The following is a 22998-nucleotide window of genomic DNA, read 5'->3' on the forward strand; positions in this document are numbered from 1 at the left end:
TTCAGGCACGGTAACAAATAAGACAGCAAAATGAGCAATGTTTGACAACATGTTAATCGCATGCACACTAAATGGAATATGTGTTTGTAAGTCAACAGTTTGACATGACAAACCGCACTGGAATTCCTCTAAGTCGGAGTAAAAATCCTTGACTGTGTCAGGTTATTAATCAAACAAACCACAAGCTCTCACAGAAATTTCTCAATATTTACTGATAATTGTGAAACAGTCGACGATCCCTTTAACTATCTCTCACATTTTCTCCGAGTTGTTTTTCACTCAACCAAACTTCCATCAAAGCAGCGATAATTATGATGTGCATTTTACCTCAATGAAAATACTTCTCATACTCATTTCCTGTCCTTTGTCAAAGTTAACTCCGGTGTCTTGTTTCATACTTAACAATCTGTGTCTTAAACTCATGCCCTAATTGGAAATGGACTCACCACTAAGCCAGCGATTGGCCTCAGAAAGTGTTCTGTCTCAAGATAGTACTGAAGAAAATAGCGGAATGAGTATTTAAATTTGAAACTAATCATGCCCTGTGGTATTTAATTAACCTTTACCTGATGAGTTCTCCATCTCTTGATCAAGTCCTCTGGCTACACATGATCCAATCATCTACTGTTCCAAATCTGACATATTGCAATTGTTGCATCTGCTCTGATGTTTCAGTCCCTCCACCTTGCTGTCACAGTTGTTAGTTTTAGTTGCAAGTGTGCAGTGTTTGACCATTTGTGGACATAATCACCAGAACTTTTTGACCTTTATCAAGCATTCTAGCAAAGCTTGATGACACACATCCATGGATATAGAATATAATACAAGACAGGAAGTTGGATTTATTGAATTATCGTGAAAGAAAAAAAAAATATCAACCTAATTTAAAAGTAATTTATATGGAACACTGTTGCCAACAGCACAGAAGGCCTTGGGTTATTCAGTCCAGTGCTGTCCAGATACTTAGAATTTTCGCAACTCAGCATAATCATTGTTCAGTCATGTGCATTGAATTGCAGTGTACGTATACATATGGACTGTTGCTTCCTTCATAAATTCACTTGGCCTTGCAAGGGCAAATATATATCAGCTGAATGACCCATCTGTTGTCAAAACCCACTGTACAAACAGGGCTTAATGATTCATGAAAACAGTGACAAAGTCATGCAGTTGTTTGTAATACATTGTATTTTTCATTGATGCCGCAGTTAAAGCTGGGTTAAAAATAAAATCCATAATGTCACTCCAATATATCTTCCATTTACACACCCACACATGCTATAGGGTTGCTAATGAAAGTAAAACTACATGTCAAATGATGAGGTCAGAAGAAGTAGATAAAATGTATGATGTTATACAGTAGATGAGACAGAAAGAATGTGATAAATTTTTAAGTTTCTTCTCTGAATGAAACTGCTGTTCTGCATGACCCTGATTCAGTGACACTGGAACAAAAAAAATGCTTTCATTCACTTCCATCGTTAAAGATTGACCTTTGTTTTTGTAATATTAAACTGCCCAGATTATCGCCTAAATTATACTTTGTTACATTAATATGAGATATCTCCATTGCACGTTGAAACCACCTTTGCTTGAAGCCTCACAGAAAAAGTGTAACCCAAGAAGAGTCTCATTTTCAATCAGAGGTATTTTCAATCATAATTATTAAAAGTGAAGTCTGATTTTTGAAAATGGTTCTGCTCTCTTTCATCACTGGTTATTTTTTTTATACGCATTTCCAACATTGCAGTCTGTTTATGTTTTAGCTTGTGTTTTGACTCCAATATACAGTAAAGTAGCAGGGCCCATCGCAATTGAGACCATGACTGTTGCACATATTTTTATTTGGTGCAGATTTTTAAACGAGGTCTTCTGTATGACTTGTGTTACCAGTATACTAAAAAAAAAAAAGAAAAATTCAATTAAAACATTTTTGGATTTCCATTTGCATTCAATTCAATAACTTTATCATGCAAATTGAAAATTGGTTCAATTTGCTAGGTTTAATTATCTAAGCTTGAGTGTTCTGATTGAGTGTGAAACAGGCTTATTAAGAGCTTATGAGTAATTACCTGCCACAACTGAAATGTGATTATAAAATGAAAAAAAGCTACATAAATTCAGTTGGATTCAATTTAAAGGGAAAGTCAAGTAAAAAATTGTCTATGCAATAATATGTGCTAGGTGGCCACACTAGGCTAAACACAACATTCCTATTAACTTTACTTATGAATTAAGAAGCAGAAATAACAGTGCCTAAGAGAGAAGCTATTAAAGTATTCGCAAGCAATAGCAAATAACACTTTTTTGAGTAACAGATGTCTTCTTGCCTTTTAAGTATTCAAAAGACAAGGCACAGACAATCTATTATATAGTACAGTGGATGATCTGATGACTAAATTTACTGTTATCAGATTGGGGTGCTAGGCCAGAGGTTCACACGGGGCCTTGGCCGATACATAGGGAGTTTAGAAAATAATTTATAATTATATTTAACATTTCAAATTGAATACTGAAGGTGATTAACTGCTTCTACCAGAGATGGGCGCTTTACCCTAGTTTAACGGTCCATTTTTCGTCCGGGACCTGGGTACCCTTCCATCGTCATCTTTTCATTCTTTTTCACAAATTATTCACCTGTCCTCATCCTTTTAAAGTGCTTCCGTTCTTGCATTTCACCAGTTTGTCCCCCTCATTTGAACTCTCAGTTAAAGGGCCGGTCCACGCAACAGCATTACAAGATTTCATTCTGCTCAGAGTGCAAATATTTTAATTCTATACACAAGGGACTTGATCCGGTTTGGGACGATTACAGGGACGGACAAAAACCCACTTGCTTAGTCCATCCTTTTTAAAAAAAAAACATATCATCCTACGACTTCTGTCCACAAAATGGGCGTCTGTCCAGGACGCCACTTTTTGGTTTCTGGATTATTTGACCATTTCATGCAAAAATAAATCTCTCAGATTCTCACTGTCAGGAGTTGGCATGTCTTTAAATGCAGTGGTATTGACCAAGAGTATGTCATTTTATAAATCTCTAAATTTGTGTCAGCTAGTCATCACGTAATGCAGTTGTAAATCCATATTGTATTGTTGTTTTCACACACACACCAAAGTGAATGGAGACATAAAATGTATCTTGAGAATTTCTGTATATGTCCTGCATATGCCGATTCTCAAACACATTTCAAATGCAATATTCCTAGGTACTAGGAGCTGGTAGATATTGTACCAACCAAGTCAGGCTTCTGGTTTCTTTAGTTAGATCCATTAAGAAATGTATGCCGCTGGTGGTGAGGGAGTTTGAGTCTTCGCCTGGACCAAATGTGCTGTTGCGGCAAGCACCCTCTGTGTGGCCTCTGATTTCAGTGGAAATGGCTTAGCCTGACCCTAAATCAGATTTCAAAAGACGGGTCAACCCCTGAGCCAGTTCAGTCTGCCTCCCGCCAACTTCCTCCTTGCAGGCTTATGCAGTATCTGACCTCACCATAAGGACAGAAGCTTTTTGCACCTGCTGCACTGTTTTCTACACATCCCGTCTTGCTCCATCTGTCCTACTTTTTAATGCACTCTACTCTGCTGCACTCAACTCAACTCCATTTCTCTATGCATCATTTACTCTTTTCTCTGTTCTTATATCATTTTTCCTCCTCTTTTGTCCCCACTGTTGCTGATTTGTCTTCTTTCCTTATGCGTCCTTTCAAAATTTTAGCAGAGCAATTTGGGGAATATGGAGCTACCCGTCTCAGTTTTACGCATAGTGAATCTTCATGTAATTTCCACTACTGTTCTCCTTCATTAAAAAGAAAAACAAACAAAAACACGTTACATGTGTTCTTGTCAACATTTAAAAGATCATGGCTGACATGTAATTTTGAATTTCTGTTTTTGCTTATCCAGGATTTTAAGGGAGCATTTGGGGGAAATGGAAGTGCAGCTATCCTTAACCTTTGATGCAATCGAGGAGACTGACCTGGCTAATTACACCTGCTACGTGGAGAACCACATAGGGCGGCGCCGTGGCAGTGCTATCCTGCAGAAAAAAGGTACAAAACTCCTGCTCAGCTGTCTCTCTTTCTCCCACAATAGTCGAGTTTTGTAAAACTTGAAAAACTATCTTAAAACATCTGGGAAGCCTAGACTTCCCTCTCCCCAGCCAGGTCTTCGAGTTTTTCTGGACAGATTTCCAGGTGTTCTCAGGCCAGCCGTCAGACATAGACACCAGAAGTGTTGCTAATTTATTCCTAATTAGTCTGTAATCTGATTAAAAGTAGTATCAACAGCAATGGTCATTTGCCATTGTCTTGTCTCCGACAACGACACGCAATGGCACAAACACCCCATCACACCCATTTTTACGAGTGCAAAGTTCGGCAAAATACTAAAAGAAATAAATCCACGCATGTGTATAATTAGACTGCACTTTGCGCTAGACATGTACCTGGAACGAAAATAGGGCACACATGCTCCCCAGCATGTCCTGGGTCCCGGGGTTTCCTCCGTTCCTGCCCGGAACACCTCACCAAGGAGGTGCCCAGGAGGCATCCTAACCAGATGCCCCAGCCACCTCATTTGGCTCCTCCCAATACGGAGGAGCAGCAGCTCTACTCTGAGAACCCTCCCAGATCACCAACTTCTCACCCTGTCCGGGATCATGTTCTTTCAGTCGCGACCCACAGCTCATGACCATAAGTGAGGGGAGGAACATCGATCGAAAATCGAGAACGTCACCTTTTGCTCAGACACTCCTCACCAAGACAGACTGATTCAGTCACTCATCACTGGAGATGCTGCACCCATCTGCCTGACGAACCTCCCACCTCTATCCTCCCCTCACTTGTGAACAAGACCTCAAGATACTCCACCACTTGAAGAAAGATCTCATCCAAGACCTGTAGAGTGCCCTTTTCCGAATGAGGGATATGGTCTCAGATTTGGATGTGTTGATTTTCATCCCAACTGCTTCACACATGATCCCCGCAGAACTCCCTGAGGGACAGGGTCGAACAAAAACCTGTTGGACTAACAAGGGATGCCCAGAACGTGCTCAGCCATAGTGCCTGGAATGACCGAAGAATATAAGATAAGAAAAACATGAGCTCATCATTGCCACTTTTGAGATTCAACTGAAAAATGCATGAGAGTTTCCTGTGTAAAACATTTACAACATGCCTTGTGGAGTCTGTGGCCACAAGCCAACGACAGAGAGGAAACTCGAGACAAAAAGAGATGCAGGGTAGTGACATAGCGTATGGGGAGAGGGGAATTCTCTGTTACCTCAATTTCATTGGATGACACATCTAAAAAAAAAAGCGTGCAATTGTATCTGAATGTGCAGGGACATGGGTTTGAGAATGGTAACAAAATTAAACATACAAATAGCAAGAGGAAACAGAACAACATGAACAAGAAATAGTTATTAGATACACAAGTTAAAAGTGTGAACGTACAAAGGACACAAAAAGAAAAGACAAGAAAACATCACGGAAAAATGAAAGTGTGATGGAGAGGGAGGCAATGAACTGAAAACAGGTCCTACTGTCTTTGCCTTAGGTGTCAAATCTATCTTAGTATACTTAACTAGCACCCCAGAGACTCCAGGATGCACGCTCACACACACACACACACACACACATATAGTCATGTTCTCATGTGCTCAGCAAGCTCATACTGACTCACTTTTCCAGTGGGGGTCATCAGGATAGGTCATGATTGCTTAACACTGTAATAGCTAGGACGAACAGAAATGTGTTTGCATGTGTGTGGTCGGGGGGCAAGCGTGTTCTTGGGTTGAGCACGTTGTTGTACTTGAGCTACACACATATTTTTTTGTGTGTGTGGGTTTAGTTTGCTGGTATAAATCTGCACTGCATCAGTCTAAGATGTTTATCGTTTGCTCTATGAGTGACGCAAAGACAAGAGCAAAATAGTAATAACAAAATAACAGAAAGAGAACAGTCAGATTGAACCCGTGACAGATTCAAATGTATGCATTATTATCTTAATAAAGGTAAGATTCTTTATATCATTTTTGGACTGACTATCTCGGGTCTTGCATACTTCTTGGTCAGGGAGTGTGTGCTTATATATGTTGTCAGTGTCCAATGAAAAAAATCAGATCAAAATGCAATTTAAAAAAAATCAATGATATATTGCTGTAGTAAAATTCTTTTCCAATGATTACATTCTGTTGCTGTGATGTGCCTTGCTGACCATCATTACCTTTCAGCGTAGTTTTTTTTTTCCTTTCGTCATAGTTAATAGCCCGCGACGCCAATGTCAGTCATAGTTTGGCAATTCCAATGTAGCAGGGTGCTGAGCTTTTAACAACTTAACTGTGCTTATATGATCTGACTTTGGTAAGTCAACTAAAGTAGCAGCACATAATGACTGTGTTCAGAATGATGCTGCAAATACAATATTGATGTAGCCAATGTAGTAAAGCCAATATATTGACGTATCTCTCTTGTCCTTATGTAGTTATTGAGAAATTGTTTTACTTGCTTCTTGCTAAGTGCTTAATGCATAAGTGGAGTAGCATTACTGCATGATACACAGCCAAGATGTACTTTGTGATGTTTGAAAGGTGTTGTAGCAACATAACAAATCTTGTGGAAAACCTCAGGTAACACCACGACATAGAATAACAGACATTGATCATAATGTGGACAGAAGAAACGAATTCAGTGTCAGATGCTGCTAGAGCAAGACAGATGTCTCTTGGGGACACCATTGGTGAGGTAGGCAGGCGTTATCCAGATACAGATGGAAAAAAGCTTTAATAGTGGAGCAGATGCCGCAAACCATTGTGCAAATTGTGATGCAAGCATAACAATCAGTGTGAGTGTTCCCATTAGGTAACATTTTCAGAAAAAAAGCACTAAACGTGAAAATAATTCAACATGGCAGCTGTTTTTCACCCCCGAAAATACCTCTGCTCATGTGGTCTTGTTAAAAAACCAAGGAGTAGTCCATTTTCCGTCAGTCACAACATGCATCTCCTTCTAATTGGGATATGGTTGAATAGATAAGGTTGAAAAAAAATTCTCTGGCCTTTGAAACTAATTCCTAAAAGCTTCTTCCATTAGCGGTAATTAAACATGCTAGGGTTGACCTCATCTTTTCAGGCTTATCAAATGGACCATAATCTCCTACTTTTTTTTCTTTTTTAAAAAAAGTCGCAAAACTTTGCCATTATCGGGAAATGTCCATGCGACGAATCCCCAACATATGGGTATCCGTATAAAGCTAACAAATCCCTCCTGCTTATTCCGTATTTATTTTATAATTATGTGCCATTATGTGCTAATAATAGGCTGGTAGCTCAAAGGGGCCATCTTGCACCTACTTATTCATATATGTGGTAATAATTTGATGTGTAATTAAAATGTAATGAGTGGTACAACGCAATGGTTTTGCGATATATTTTGGCAAAGCAGTCAACATTCTCTTTTTGATTTTGCCAAAACCTCATTTCTGAAATGGGGCCTACTGTGCCTCATTTTGACATTTTCACATTTGTAGTGGTGTTATGCAAAACTTTTCATGATGGGACAACAACACAATCCATGAGTGGGAAATACAATTGTAAATGGTAATTTTGTTTTATTTAAATTGTTGTGCCAGGCCTAAAAGCAGGATTTATAATCATGTGTTAATTTTATTTTATCCAAAGGGGTCTGGCTAAACCCTCTCAATGAAATGACGTGTTTTTTAACGGAATCAATCAGAAATGAACAGCCCTTGAAACAAAAGCAGTCCATTCAATAAAACAAGACAATATGAAGGTTATAACTAAAAAATAAAAATTAATAAAAAAAATGAGTTAAAAACGCACAAAAACAAAGAATTCACACATTATCCACTCAGGGAAATGAGACCTATAACATGCCAAATTGGTTAACAAGTGCAAGTAATGAATGGAATAGTTCGTCCCCAAATTTAGTGTTATTGAGCAAACCTATTTCATCAAAACAAACGTTTTCAATGACATCAGAACAAAACCATAACAATTCGGAACAGACCCATTTCATGGCTTTCTTTAAACATTTATTGAATTTCTTCTTATTTTTTCATTGCAAGCAGTTTTTCCTGAGGTGACCTGAATTAAACACTCATGCCAGAATTTGTACCATAGTTCCTGAGTTAAATGACAAAACAGATGCCCATGAAAAATGGCCGCCTCACTGAATTATTTTTGTGGCAAACACTTTTTTTTCTGAAAATGTTTACCTTTAAGGAACATCATGCCAAATACCGTGCTTGTATTACAAAGAGCATTGTATAGCTGTAAGAGTTGATTTGATTTCATCTGTCTCACTGAGATAGTCTCGCATAAGCAAAGATAAATCAAATAGCTAAAATCATCAGAGAAATACATTTATTTTCGGTAACTCTGTAATATGCATGTTTGCCTCTTCCACTAGCACTTCCAATTCCATCACTTCAAACCCAAGTTGTTGTTTTTTTTTTGTAAAAATGTACATTTTCACTAACTTCTACATTTGTTGTCAACAGCAGGCACGATGTTGAAATGTATCTCCCACCATTTGACATTTGGGTAAAATACTACACTCTTCGTAGCACATACAATCTTGAGTGAACACACAATATTGCGCCTTCTATTTGGTATCATACTAAATCAGGCCCAAAGAGTAGTCCCCTCTATGATGATGAGGTTGTTCAGCCCACACATTTAAGTGTCACTTCTCTCTACTGTCTGTCATCATCACCCTTGATGAGGCCAATGATGGCAAAGTCATAAGAGAACTTCTGAAGGTGGCAGTGGGAGTTCTATAACGCAGGTGTAGGATGAAGAGAAAGAACTTGTGTGCTCCAGCTTGTCTCTCAGAAGTCCCGGCTGCGTGGTGTTGAAAGAACTCGGGGGAGAAATTGAAGAACATGATCCTCAAAGTGCAACCATGCTACTCCAGGTGGGGGAAAGCGCTCCGTGGAGGAGGACGATGACAGCATGCGCTATTCTAATGCCAGGCTGGTAGGCGAACTGCAGCGAATCCGTCTGGACCTGCTGCCGTCTTTTCCTTGATCCTTTGCAGCTCTTTTCTCACCTGGTTAGTAGAGAGGAACAGATTGGTGTAGCAAGAGTGGGGGTTTTATGGGAGACAGGGTGCTGACCAGGGCTGCATCATTGGCTGAGTGGGGGCAGGGGTGCATGTCTGATCAGACCTAATGAAGAAAAGGTTCAGCTCATTCACTTGCTTCTCAACTACTGTGTCCAGTCATTTGTGGCTGGAGAATGTCTTTGGGCTATTCATCTTCCTATTCCTGTTCAGTTGCATCTTCTGCAGCTGAATCTTCCTTCATCTTCCTCCTTTAGGTGGCTTCCAAAATACCCTCTCTGATTTTCACTCTTTATGAGAGAGAGGCTTTGTGTCAGGGAGAGACCCTTCATGCTTTTAACAATTCAAAGAGATGTTTTTTCAAACCGTGCTAAATAGCAAGCTCCCTGTTTCCTTTGCCTTCTGGTGCAACGCCTTGTAGCGAGGTCATGTCAGAGCGCCAGAACGCAACACGACAGCCGAAACAAAGCACATGTTATGCTAAGTTAGGACACATTATCAAAGCTTGATTTCACACACTATGTGTGATTGAATTATGAGTGTGCTCTACCAGTCACCCAGTTGGTAATTGCCAAATGCATCTATGTTTTATGCGCGTCGCATACACAAGCACACACACACATGCGCAGGCTTTGTAGTTAAGCAGAAAGAACTGCCTTTAGCCAACACCATGAGAATCTTACTAGAAAGAAAAAAGGAGGTCTGGAGAGAGAATGAAAACAGAAGGGCAGACTGGGACATGTTTGGTTACCCTGAAGTCTGTTAAAGATTTCCGATGGTCTTATTCTGAATTTAGGTTTATTTGTTATCATATCGTTTGGATTGAGCAAAATTTTATTTATTTTTTTTGTGATGTAATTATTAAAGGGTACCAGTGAGAGCGAATGGAAAAAGTGTGATGGCTGTGGCAAAAAAATAAATTTATTGTGGTGTATTCTTGTGATTATCTATCATAGAAACAGAATGGCTCAATTATTTGCAATTCCGCTGGCTTATACTTGGGTTTATTGCTGCATGTATTTTAAGTGTTTAAGTGTAAGTCTTTAACCGTGACTGTGATTGTTGTCACAAACAAGAACTTCTCAGCCATTAAGAAGCATGCAAACAAAACTCTTCAGAGAGTTCCATGCTAGAAAACCCTCCAATATGGCAGTGCTGATACTATTCTGCAAAGAAGAGTGGTCCAAAATCCCTCCACAGGGGTGTGAAAGACTCATCACCAATTATTGCAAACGTTTGATTTCAGTTATTGCTGCCAAAGGTGGTAGAACCCGCTATGTTGAGGGGGCAATTAATTTTTTCACATAGGGCCAGATAGGCTTGTATTGTCCCCCCCCCACCCCTTGTAAATAACATCATTATTTAGAAACTGCATTTTATTCATCCTTGGGTTTTTCACAGTGTGATATTAAAATTCGTTTGATTAAATGAAAGCATTGTGAGTGATTAATATGCAAAAAAACACAGAAATCAGCAAGGGTGCAGCGTTCGGCTCTGGCCTTCCTGTGTGGATTTTGCATGTTCTCCCCATGCCTGTGTTGGTTTTCTCCGGGTACTCCAGCTTCCTCCCACATTACATGGTAGGTTGATTGAACATTCTAAATCGTCCCTATGATTATAAGCACGAATGCTTGTTCGTCTTTGTGTGCCGTGCGATTGACTGGCAACCAGTTCAGGTTGTACCCTGCCTGATGACCGCTGGGATAGGCTCCAGCACCCCCGCATCCCTCATGAGGAGAAATGTCTCAGATAATGGATGGACAGGAAACCCCTATGACTGCAGAACCTCACAATTAGCAGCTTTCTATTCCTCTTCTAAGGAAAAAAAGCAACCTAAAAGTCAATATTAAAATGGATCTCCTGAGCACCAATAGTAGTAGACAAGTGATTCATTAGTAATGGAAAAATGTGCGACAATTCGATGAAGGATAGCGAAAGGAAAGGGGAGGCAAAGAGAGGAAGATGGAGGAGGAGAGAGGAAGCCTGGACGCAAGCGAGAAAGAAAATAGTATTTTTAAATAAATGACATGATAGGGCAATCGGAGGTTATGTAACATGAGTGCAAACATTTGGTATTTGTGAAATCGAGCAAATCAATCCCTACTTCTATCTTTTTTTGCCACTGTCCTCTTACATTCTGCAGTAATGTGAATGTGTTGAATGTGTGAGTGGAAGTCAGATGTCACAGCATTGGAGAGACGTCTACTGGTGGAAGTTGGTAACACTGAGTAATGTGATACATTGTCATGCATTAAAACGACAGCCGGGCTAATGCTGAAGCTGACAAAAAACCTTAACTGACAAACCTTTATCTATGGAGTCAAACGTATCGGGACTGATCAACATCACTCCTATAGGAAGTGAAAATGGAAGACTTTAAGCTGTTCTTCCTTTTACAGCTTCACTCTTCGTGTGAGACAGACGTGTGTGTGCTCTTTATGTTTGTCTACAGTGTCAGTGTTATTTTGTGTGTCATGAATTTTCTTCTGTGCACTTTTTTTATTTATTCTTCATCATTCTCGTGTCCTTTGAATAATGTTTTGCTCTATTTTTGGTTCACCGTGCAGAGAGTTCAACGAATTGTTCAAGAAAATCTGCCAGGGTGTCGTTGGTTCATATTGTGTCCGCCTTTGTGTCAGTAAAATAGAAATCATCAAAAAGAAAAGCCCAGTGCCTGCTCTCTTAAACTTCCACGTTTGCTCCTCCGGACACATTTTTAGAAATTGAGATGTCCTTCAAAAAGGCATGCTGAGATCAATTCCTGGGTCACAGGCAGGAGGTCGGAGCAGGGATGAGAAGAGGTGGAACAAATTGAAAGTGACCCTCATTGAACTGTTCAACAGCCTTGACTACTGATGAGAAGCACATTTGCTAATTAAAAGGAGATTGATACTGTATTTGGATTATTAAGTCACACATCATTCCCAAGTCCTCATAAAATGTACTATGTTGTTTTTTTGTTTGTTTTTGCATTTTGCACCCCAGCACCTCAATAGTGAATGCAAGTTTCTCTGTAACTGCTCCACAACAGTATAAGATTAGATGAGATGTGTGTGACGTGTGCAGAGATAGCGGCGATCCCAAGTGCCTACCTGCTTTTAAAGTGGTCACTGTTGTGGCATGTGTGCTATGTGTGTGAGTTTTGTTTGTGTTGAAGAGGGAGCAAGATAGTAATAGATCACTTTTACAATGGTGTCATTCAGCGACCATGTTCCATCAATCTCCCATCCACTCCACTCCACACCTGCCTATGATAACGCGATCATTCAAACTCACACTTTTTTTTTTAAACTTGTGGGACTTTTTGTATCCAGCTCGTGCAATATCGTGAGGTTTTCAGTTCCACATAACACTTGTGTTGAGGCCCAACTTGTGTTATTTTATATATGATTATCTGATAGGAACTTAGTCTTTTACAAGACTATGATGTAATTCCTTAAATGGGAAGTCAGCCCCCCAAAAAATCTTTGCAATGATAAATTCTGTGCCTTCATTCGTGTAAACATGGCATTCTCATTCATATTACATTTGTGGAAAATGAATAAAGCAGCAAAGTCCACCCGGTTTTAGCCATTCTACAAATGGAATATTAATCAGAATGCTGTGTTTAGAAAAGTGGGTCTGCATAGAAGATATTCTTATTAAGGAATGTTTTGGGTTGACTTCCCGTTTAAGAGTTTACAAAAATTCATACCGCATATAAAAACACTTTCGTTAAACAATATTTTGTGTGGCTGCTGTATATATATGTATATATATGTATATATATGTGTATATTTATTTATCTAATTTATATATTTGTCTGTATTATTGTTGTATTGCACTGGAGAGGGGAGCCCTCTAATCTCGTTGCACACTTGAGTACAATGACAATAAAGGGATTTCTAATTTCTAATATATATATACAACTTTACGTCACGAATAAGAATATATTTTTTCCTTCTTTTTCTCCCTCTTTCTTTGACTGCAGATATGTATCGTCTGGAGTTGGCTGGTGGTTTGGGTGTCATATTGCTATTGCTGGGAGTCCTAACGGCCCTTTATAAATGCTACAACCTGGAAATTATGCTATGCTACAGGAGACATTTTGGCAGTGATGAAACGGAAGATGGTAAGCTTTCTTTTGTCTCGGACACCTACCGTTACATGCGCTAGATCGAAAACAACTCTGAATACAAGAGCCTGTCTTTTCAAGATGATTCTCAGTTTTAATTGACACCATTAATAAAGGTGTTTGTTAAATGTCAGTATTTATTATTGGTTGCAGTGAACTGAAATTCATCACACTGAGAGATTTGATGGATTTACGTCACCAACTGCATTTATAAATGGTGGGCAAATTGTGAGATATTTGAAAATATAAATATAAGCTGCAATTCACAACCTATTATCAAATGCAGGCATTGAATTATAAAAGGTCAATAATATATCACCTAAATTTGCATTATTGTCATGGATACATTGGTTCTGGTATGAACCTATTGTTAATGTCATTCTCTGTATGTCTCGTCAGATAATAAGGAGTATGACGCCTATCTATCTTATACCAAAGTGGATCTGGACTCTTTGGGCAGGTAAGCAACCATGCGGTTTTATGTGTTTTTTCATACACTACAGACACCGTACATGTTTTGCCTGCTGTGCTGGTTAAGTGGGGCATAGGTTAATCAACTCAACTTCAAACACACCTGCTTTTCTGCACCCTTTCTCATAGCTTCTTTCATGGTGATATGGGTCATGTCTTGAGTCAATTGAGTACAACAATAGAGACCCACAGGTTAGCAAAACACTCAGCGAGGTGCAAGCTTGCATAAGAAAGTGCAATTAGTTAAGGAACAGTCTTTTTTTTTTTAACACATGGTACGTATATTTATTTTCCTAAAATGCTCTGCGTATACTTTACACGCACAAGTGCTCTATGGAAGGAAACTTTTTTTTTTTCAAATGTGTATGAATGCACATTTTTCTTCTTTATATTTTGTTTTTGCTTTCCCCATTCTTAAATGGGGAAGGCAAAATAGCAATATAGATACTTTTGTAGCAGGTGCAAATCTATGTTAAGTTGTCTCAGGGTGCATTGCATGAAAGGGTAGCTAGGATTTTTCTTGTGCCTGTGCCTATTGTTAGCGAGAGTCGTCCTTAGAAGAGCTGAGCCAGCTGCCCTAAACTTGTTTTCAGGGTATGTGCTCCAAAAATATTATTCCAGGGTGCTGTAGCGCAATATAGAGGTACTACTAGTCATTGATTATTTTCAAATAACACCAAACTATGCAAAACAATCCATTAATTGAAGAATAATCTTTGTTAAAAAGATTTGTATAAAATGTTTTTTTTCTTCATCCAAGAGTTTTGTTGGAGACAAATTTATTCTGCAAAAATACACATTATAAACAGTCATGTTCCTCATGGTTTGAAACACATTATTTAATTTCTCAGATAATAAATGGGTAGAAATTCCCCCTTTTCACTGCATGCTAGCTACTAGGCTTTCCAGGGCTCAACCTGCGACTGAAACATTTAGATTCTGAAAAGCCGTGACCTGAAGGCCTAAAGTATGTGGTCAGCCAGGTTTTGAAGTATGTTAAGCTGATTCCTTATAAGTGACATAACACCACTAGTTTTTCACTGAGTGAGCAGAGTCATGATTGTAACATTAGAAAGAGACACAGAAAGAAAAGATAAAAATAAACAGATTTGTAAAGATTTCTTTACCAAGGTTAATTTTACTTCCATTCTCCTCTTGAATGAAATCCCTTCAAAGAGTCACATGCCAGGAAATGCAGAAGATCCTAGAAAAATATTTTTGTCATTTGATAGATTGCATTGTGTGTATTGTATGCTATGATTTTCTTATTTTGAGGAGTGAAACTTAGCCAAATCACGCTGTTGCTGTGGTGTGGGAATTACTTTCCTTTACCACATCATATTTACAGAATTTCTGTATGTTTTACCATGTGCATACTGCATTAAAAAGACATGTTGTTGCATTTGACTGCAGAACTAGCAGTGACGAAGAAACTTTCGCTTTGGAGATCTTGCCTGACGTCTTAGAGAAACACTATGGATACAAGCTGTTTCTTCCAGACAGAGATCTCATTCCGAGCAGTAGTAAGTAGCCATCAGTCATTGAGCCAGTCACCCCCTCTCTCTCTCACTCTCTCTCATACACACATGCACACACAGTCTCTAAAGGCTAAAACATCCCGAGCCCATCACTATGTTTGAATGAAGAGTAATTCATGTGGAAGTGCATCTTAATTCACAGGGCATTGACACACATTCTATGCAGGTATGAACGTGTATTGTCACAGTTATACGTCACGTAAACCATTGCATCATTAGTCTTACTTTCCCACCCAACAACCCACCCACGCACGCACACACACGCACACACACCCCATAATGGCACACACACACCATTTGTCATCATTTCTGGGGTTATGTGTCACTCTCGGTCCAACTCAAGGGGGAAATGCGACTGTTATTGCTCTATCTGTCAATGCTCTGACCTCACTCACACATAAATAATATTACAGATACACAGGATGGGATGGGGGTGCTGCAGTCTTTTTGGGATACGAAAGCATTTCCAATGAAAATAAGTATTGTCATTCCATTCATACCATCTTTTCCAGTAAAGTTGTTAACGCGCCTGTTATTCTAAGTTTCAAAACGGATATTTTGAGGACAGATGTCGGAAACAGGTTGACAGAAGAGTTCAACAAAAATGTCTGGTTACTCCCAATACACACGTACTGTTAAATCATGAAATTATTGACCACAAATCACTGCTGTGATTTTTGTTTTCATTCTGATTCCTTTGTCAATGAACCATTGATAATTACCAAACTTTCAAAGTCAACAAAGCACATAACGTAAGAACATTTTTTTTTTGGTAGATTAGTTCTTATTTGTAACCATTCTTCTTGTTAATAAATCTTAAACCATTGTAAAGCCCGTTCATACTTTTAATTGGTGCCACATTTGTAAGGAATATGCATTTGTGGGATGAGAACTGAGTATGTGCGTTTCTCTCTTGAAAAGATTTTCTCTGTCATTATCTTTCTAATGAATTGTGTTTGGTGTTTGGGGGATAGGAAGAATTCAGTTTGACAAAACATGACATAGTCGGCCTGGTCAAACGCTGCTGTGGGATATGATCCTAATTTTTCATGCAGCATTTTGTTTGTCATAATAGTCATAATATCAAAACAAAATACCAATGTGGTGACAAAAAATGTTTGTGTTGATTATCAGTCAACTATGTCATGGTATTTAATAAATGCACACTTGTTCACGATAAAGGGCGAAGACAGTTTGTTTCAGGTCATACATCTTTTATTCAAATTCATGCCATAGACAGTCACATTCACTTTTGCGGTCGACTTTGCATTCTCATCCGAATGTAATGACAATCAGGTGTATATTAGCGTCACAATAGATATAGAATTACTTCCTGCTTCCGTCCCTAAGAATCATGGAAAATGCAGTCAACTATTTGATATCTGTCTACATATTAGCAAAAGTATCATCGTAACCTTGATAAAACAATCAAACTCAAATCCGGAATAGAATCAGCTATTTCACATGCAATACTAAACAATGGAAATTACGATTTGGTCATTTGCAAAAGTTGAATAGAGGCAACTAGACTCTTCTTAATCGTTAAATTGTTAAACATGCAAAAATGACTCGGGCAATTATGTACTTGGATTAACAATTTGTCACATATCAGCCTATGCGGTTGCATGACGAACTGCATGCCCACGTTGATCCCACAAGCATTTCAGAGTTGAGGACAGGACTGCTGACAAGCCATTCCTTCCTGTCCACTTGTAAATTCTGGAAGTGGTCTGTCTCTGATAAATCTCCTTCTGTAAGGGAAAGACTTGTCATCTTGGACTGTGGACAAGTAGGACTCCTCCTGGTTGGCAAATCTCATCTTGACATTTCTGTGCATTGTGATTGTCTCCAAGGATGACAAGTATTGTTTTTCCAGTGATGAAGATCCCGCGACACACAGTGACACAGCTTCCGCTAAAATATGATAATCTAACCGTGCAGTAACCCGTGGGCAGTAATAAGTGATGGGGGTAACGCGTTACATAAGTAACGCAGAACAGTAATATATTCCATTTGGGTAATAACAAAGTAATATAACGAATTACCCTTAAAATTTTTGTCATATTATTACAGTTACGGGGTCCTGCTTTACACATCCGGGACCCCAACAAGCATTTAATCGCGTGATTTAAACAGGAAACAGTTTATGACCTCACTTGCAATGTATGCTATTTACTAAAGCAATTACCACAATCAGAATATCTTGACTCACTTGGAATGTACTGTAACACAGTTGGATAGATTGCCCAATTCGTCTTTCTATCTGCGTGTTTTGTTAGTTCAATTATCAATTATGTGTCATCCTATTTTCAGCGCTATTTTTGTTTGTATAATGATTTGAGAAAATAGACAATTTCATTTATGGTTTACAGTCTGGGATTATTTATCTAGTGGACAAAATATGAGTTCCAATATTTATATTAAAAAATCAATCTTATTGATATGAATATTGATCAAAGGTAGTGCTCTCAGTCGAAACATTTAACATTGGAGCCTCTAGTTAAATATCCAAATTACAAGTTAACTCTACCACCTACAGTATAGTAGCAAATTTTGCATTTCCTTTTAAAGTGCCAAAATCATTATTAAATACATACCCGATTAAAGAAAGTAAAAAAGTTTCAAGGTATCAAAAATGAGTCATTCTCGGCCATGTTTACTGTATAGCCATGGCAGACCTGGCAACTTCTGACTTTTAAAATTTAGAGGCCTGTGCGTATGCATCCGTGGCCATTTTTGTTATTGTCACCTTTAATGCTGAGCTCTCACTACACAAATGTAGCCCGTTTCACACCCAACTGACATGCAGACATTCACTGTCGTGGATCAGTTGAAGATTGTAATCCCATGTAGTGTGACATAATTAAAGACGTCTAGGACGCCTCCCAATCACAACACAGAATGTCTGGCGGGTCAGAATATTTCTTGCTTTTCCGCATAGTGTGATATGTCCTGCGTGGGCCCACAATTTGTTCCTAGACATTGACCACAAATGTGACTGAGCCAAATGTCCACCACTCCCAAACTAGCGCGGTTTCTCTCTATTTTCTGCCCGAGAACATGTGTTCAATGTTCGTTTGGAGCCAAGCCCTGGATCACCCTGCAGACCCGCACTCATGTCCTGTTGCCTGATATGCCCACAAAGTTTGTCCCTGTGCTTTGGACTTTCTCTTTTTGTCCCGCCACCCCAAAGAACTGGTCCGGCTTGTAGTGTAGCTACTCGCTCGGTCCGAGACACAGAAAGTATTTATGACACCATGACTGGTAAATTGGCATTGCAACAAATGTGAATGACGAAAAAAAGTCAGGCGTCTGAGCTCGGCATAAGTGAGTCACCCTGGCTACTCTGACGGAAGATTTATGTCTCCACTCCTTTTAAAGGCCTTTTTAAATTATATAAACAGAGAAATGGAAAAGAAAACCATGAAATAAAAAGCAAGCATATCTAATTTTACTAATATTCCATGTTATTCGTGCCAATTAATGACTGAGTGTGAAATTGTGGAGGGATTACTGGAAATGTTATTTATTTTATCACTTCATGCAAATCTTGTTTTAAAGAACAGCTTTAGGGGTCTAATATATTTTTAATAACTAGGGATGTCACCTGCATCAAATAAGGTGGCTACAATACACAGTAGATATAAAAAATGTTAAGCAGAAATTTATAAATAAAGACCACAGACCCCTGACTGCAAATATCATGTTCTTAAAGGAGACAGGGTTTTTTTTTTTCACAGTCCGCAGGTGTGTTCGCATGGGTGTTAATAAAAAGGTCTCTAGCATTCTTCCGTCAAAATGCACAAAGGATAAACAATTAGAGCACACTTAACATCCACTTGATGCCACTCGTTTTTTAAGGGCGTTGTCAGAGGCATTCGGTCTAAAGCAAGAACAAAAAATTTTAAATATAGGTGATTGAAGGGCGCATTACATCTGAACTGGTCGCCAGCCAGTCACAGGGCAAAGCAGCGCAGTATTTTATGATTTCTTTCCAACCACCGAATTCATTTTAAAAAATGATAATGACTCCAAATATAACATACAAATGTAAATGCATGTGTTCATGTGCTTGCCGTCATTTTTTTATGAAAGCTCATAAAAATATAAAAGTCACAATTGAATGCCTCCATCTCTCTCACTCTCTCTCTCTCAGCATACATTGAGGACCTAGCTCGTAGTGTGCTGCAGAGCAGACGGTTGATCATCGTTTTGACACCAGAGTTTGTGGCCAAGAGAGGTTGGAGCATCTTTCAGATTGAAACACGTCTCCACTCTATGCTGGTAACTGGGGAAATCAAGGTAAACAGACAGCTTGAGAGATTTGTCAACGCATTACATCCATTTTTTACTTTCATTTTTCATTTTATTGTACTGCACAGCGTGAATCCTACAAAGGGTCAACACAGTCCGACCTGGGAAAAAGATAGAACTCGAAAAGTTATGAGTTTGAGGGTCCTCTATAATTCATAGGTTCAAGGAACATTTATATTCAGACATTGCAATTCATGAGAAGACACCAGGGCGTCTTGGTAGCTGCTAAGGAGTTTGGTCAAAAGGGCTCAAAGTCAAACACTACAAGATTTTGATTTTATTTGTCAATTTACCCAATTTAGAGATTTGTCTGCTTGTCATTCTCCTTCAAGTTTTATACTTGTGTCTTTCTATGTGCTTAGGTCATCATGATAGAATGTGCAGATCTGAAGAGTGTGATCAACTACCAAGAGGTGGAAGCACTTAAGCATACAATCAAGGTAATCAGACAATGGTTAAAAAAGAGAAAGATGATCTGATTTTTCATTGGAAACTATCAAAGAGTAAAATAGCTCCTCACTTCCGCTCAGGTTTTATCCATCATCAAATGGAGGGGTCCAAAGAGCAACGAACTGTCATCAAAATTTTGGAAACAGGTGGTCTATGAGATGCCTGCGAAACGGAGAGAGACTTTATCCAGACGTCAGGTAAATAGTCAGTCGATTAAATACATTTTCTACAACAATTACTGAAGGTATTTTAGCAGACACTACATTTGTTAAAATCAAATCTGGCTACCATTTTTAATATTCACACACTAGTCACTTGCTTTGTTTGCCGTGGTGGAATAGACCAACCAACCTTTTATCTGCACGCAGTGCTGCATCATTTTGTTCAAAGGTTGCTCGCTTGGCGGTTTATAACACCATCATTTTGATGCTAGTTTTATAAGCCCATTTATGGTGTTTTGTATGTTAGCGTTAAGCTCGTTGGTTTCCGTATGACAAAACAATGTGGGTTGGTTAAATGCACCGTAAACTAAGTGTATCAATGAACAGTTGTAGAATGTTAACACTCGGCTTCCTTTTTGTAGAAATGTTCTGCCAAATGGCTGCTTGTTGTGAAGACAGTTGTCACCATCTAGTACTGCTGCTTAAAACTTTTTCTCTTAATTCAAGAAAAATAAAATCAGCCAAATGGCGGGTTGTATTTTAAAAAAGTCATAAGTCAAATCACTCGTAAGTCAAGGTTCTACGGAGTGAAAACTCACATTCTCATTATTGTCTTTGAAGAAAGGAATTAGTGCCTTAAAGTGTGTGTTTTACAGCACACACATTTTTATCATGTTGAAACATTTATATTGTACATTTTGCATGATGTCTGCTGTAATAAATAAAAGATACACAGACTTAAACGAGTGTGGAAATGTAGACTTTTTATGCTCGTTTGCTCCCCTCGGGTTCAGACATAAACAACAAACAGATGGTCCGTAAAATACCATTAACTATTGCTAATTTAGTGTGTGAATTACTATGTGAAATTGATGTGAAATCTTCTGAGAAGAAGTAAAAATATTTCTGCTGCATCGTGGCACAACAAAGTAAAAACAGTGCTGAATCACTGCATCCCTAATTAGAACAAAATGTACAGTGAATTTTATAGCAAAGTGTCATAAACCTTTCCCAGAAGCACTCAAATGAAAGCAGATCCAAAAAAATTGACAGATGCTCACATTTTAATTAAATGTCAATGTAAAGCATTTTTGAGTATTATGAAAATTATTATGAAAACATCGTATAATTATTATATTATTATCATGGAAATGACCTTATATTTTGGCTGCATCAACAGCAGAAGAAATACAAGAATTGTCTTTCCAAATCATGGGCCAATGAGGACCCAAACCCAAACCTCCTCATAAGAATACCATTCATCTTCCGCAGCAACACATTGTAGACTGAATAGCAATAAGGTGGCTTTTCCTCGTCTCGATATTTTAAAACTCAAAAGAAAAAGTAAATTTCCAATAATAATGAGGGTAGCGCTGCGGGCAAAAGAAATTACAACTCGCTTTGAAGAGCATTTATCTGGATGCTGACTACTGTCGAGGTGCCCTTGACCAAGGCACTGAACTTCAGTCCCATCACTCTCTGCGTAAAATGAATTTCTCTTTGAAGGGTCATAATAGATATTACGAATTTATAATAAAAAAAAAAACAATGCACTTTATTTGTTGCAAGCACAATGGCCACTGTAGATCGTCTGCATTTCATGCGAGCGACTCCAACAATCAATAAATCACATTTTGTAAGATTTCAAACAAAAACATATATTCACCTTTATTTAAAGCTAATAAACAGATGTGCATTGATAGGCCCCCAATGGAAATACAAATGCTCCTTGAATACTGAATAAATTATGTGTCTCCTCTTCAAAATTATTGGTAACAGGTGATGGACTCGGGTGAGCAGGGACTCTTTGGAGACCTTCAGACATCCGTATCCACCATTGCCATGACAACCACCTCCGCATCCCTGGCGCCTCCAAGTGAGAATCGGCATGGACATCATCAGGTCAACTGTTAAAATTAAACTACTTCAAACTTTGGCTATAATCTTTGCTTATGTCTCCTCAAACTGTCTTTTATATTTGGTTTTAATACTTGTACTGGTTTTGCTGACTCATAACTGCTTCCTCTTGGCAGTGTACAGCATTTCTAAGCTTTCCATACAGTACATCCTGCTTAAAAGTTAGATTTTTAACCTTTAATGCAAACCCCAACAAAACCACCTTGTCACTAGGTCAATTTAATTGCCATTTTGAGTCAACCTGCAAGACAAAAGTCAAAAGAGTGTTTTGATTTTTCCTTTGTAGGTTTCCTTGGCAACAGAGATCCCTGACTACAACCAGATGACCTTGCCTCTTGGAGGGGGTCACGTGGCAACCGCAGCCCAAATGAGGCATTTTTGCCGTAGCTATGAGTTTCATCTTCCCCCACAGCCACCTGCCTTGTCGCCTCCCCTCCCACCTCCATCCACCATGCAGTTCTCCACTCTGGGCCCCGGGGGGCGCCACGTCTACTGCAACATCCCTATGACAATTCTGAATGGACAGGTGGGGTAAAGGCACTTCCATTGATGTGTGTCACTTGGTAGTTACCTACTAGAAGTCCGATCCTATTTCTTAACCCTCATCCCGCTTGTTTTTGTGCATGCCCCCAGATTTGAAACCTATTTCAACTAAAACCCCTCTTTTCTCCCTAGGGGTTCAGGGCAGTTGACTGGGGAAGAAGAGGTCTGTTTGGATAAAAGAAATGTAGAAAGAAAATGTCTTCCACCATTATGTTTTTGTGTATTTCTGATTGGGGTGTAGATGTTTTAATCAAATGTTGTTATCACAGACAGTTTGGTCCGAATGGATTTGGAAAAGGACAATGACTATTTATGAGTTTGCCTTTATGCACCACCAAAATGGATTTTAAACAGCACAATATGAGACTAAAATCTATCCATTCAGCTTTAGTTTAACGTTTCACAAA

General features: G+C 38.8%; 1 protein-coding gene across 5 annotated transcripts in view; it reads left to right on the forward strand.

Annotated features, from left to right (window-relative positions):
• The window catches only part of il1rapl2 (interleukin 1 receptor accessory protein-like 2), a 298580-nt gene that overhangs the window by 269782 nt on the left and 5800 nt on the right, over window positions 1-22998 (forward strand). For 3 of the 5 annotated variants that reach the window (XM_088294330.1, XM_088294334.1, XM_088294333.1), the window contains 10 exons: window positions 3904-4049; window positions 13054-13194; window positions 13597-13657; window positions 15082-15191; window positions 19363-19508; window positions 19883-19960; window positions 20051-20167; window positions 21911-22033; window positions 22335-22574; window positions 22724-22754. In XM_088294330.1, coding sequence (XP_088150456.1) covers window positions 3904-4049; window positions 13054-13194; window positions 13597-13657; window positions 15082-15191; window positions 19363-19508; window positions 19883-19960; window positions 20051-20167; window positions 21911-22033; window positions 22335-22574; window positions 22724-22754 — 1193 coding nt within the window. Of the gene's footprint in view, window positions 1-3903; window positions 4050-13053; window positions 13195-13596; window positions 13658-15081; window positions 15192-19362; window positions 19509-19882; window positions 19961-20050; window positions 20168-21910; window positions 22034-22334; window positions 22575-22723; window positions 22755-22998 lie in introns of those variants that run through there. The other 2 variants (XM_088294331.1, XM_088294335.1) reach the window with 2 other exon arrangements.

Source organism: Idiotropiscis lumnitzeri, chromosome 4 (genome assembly GCF_059441095.1).
Source record: "Idiotropiscis lumnitzeri isolate Australia: NSW breed Sydney's pygmy pipehorse chromosome 4, RoL_Ilum_1.0, whole genome shotgun sequence".
Classification (NCBI taxonomy): domain Eukaryota; kingdom Metazoa; phylum Chordata; class Actinopteri; order Syngnathiformes; family Syngnathidae; genus Idiotropiscis; species Idiotropiscis lumnitzeri.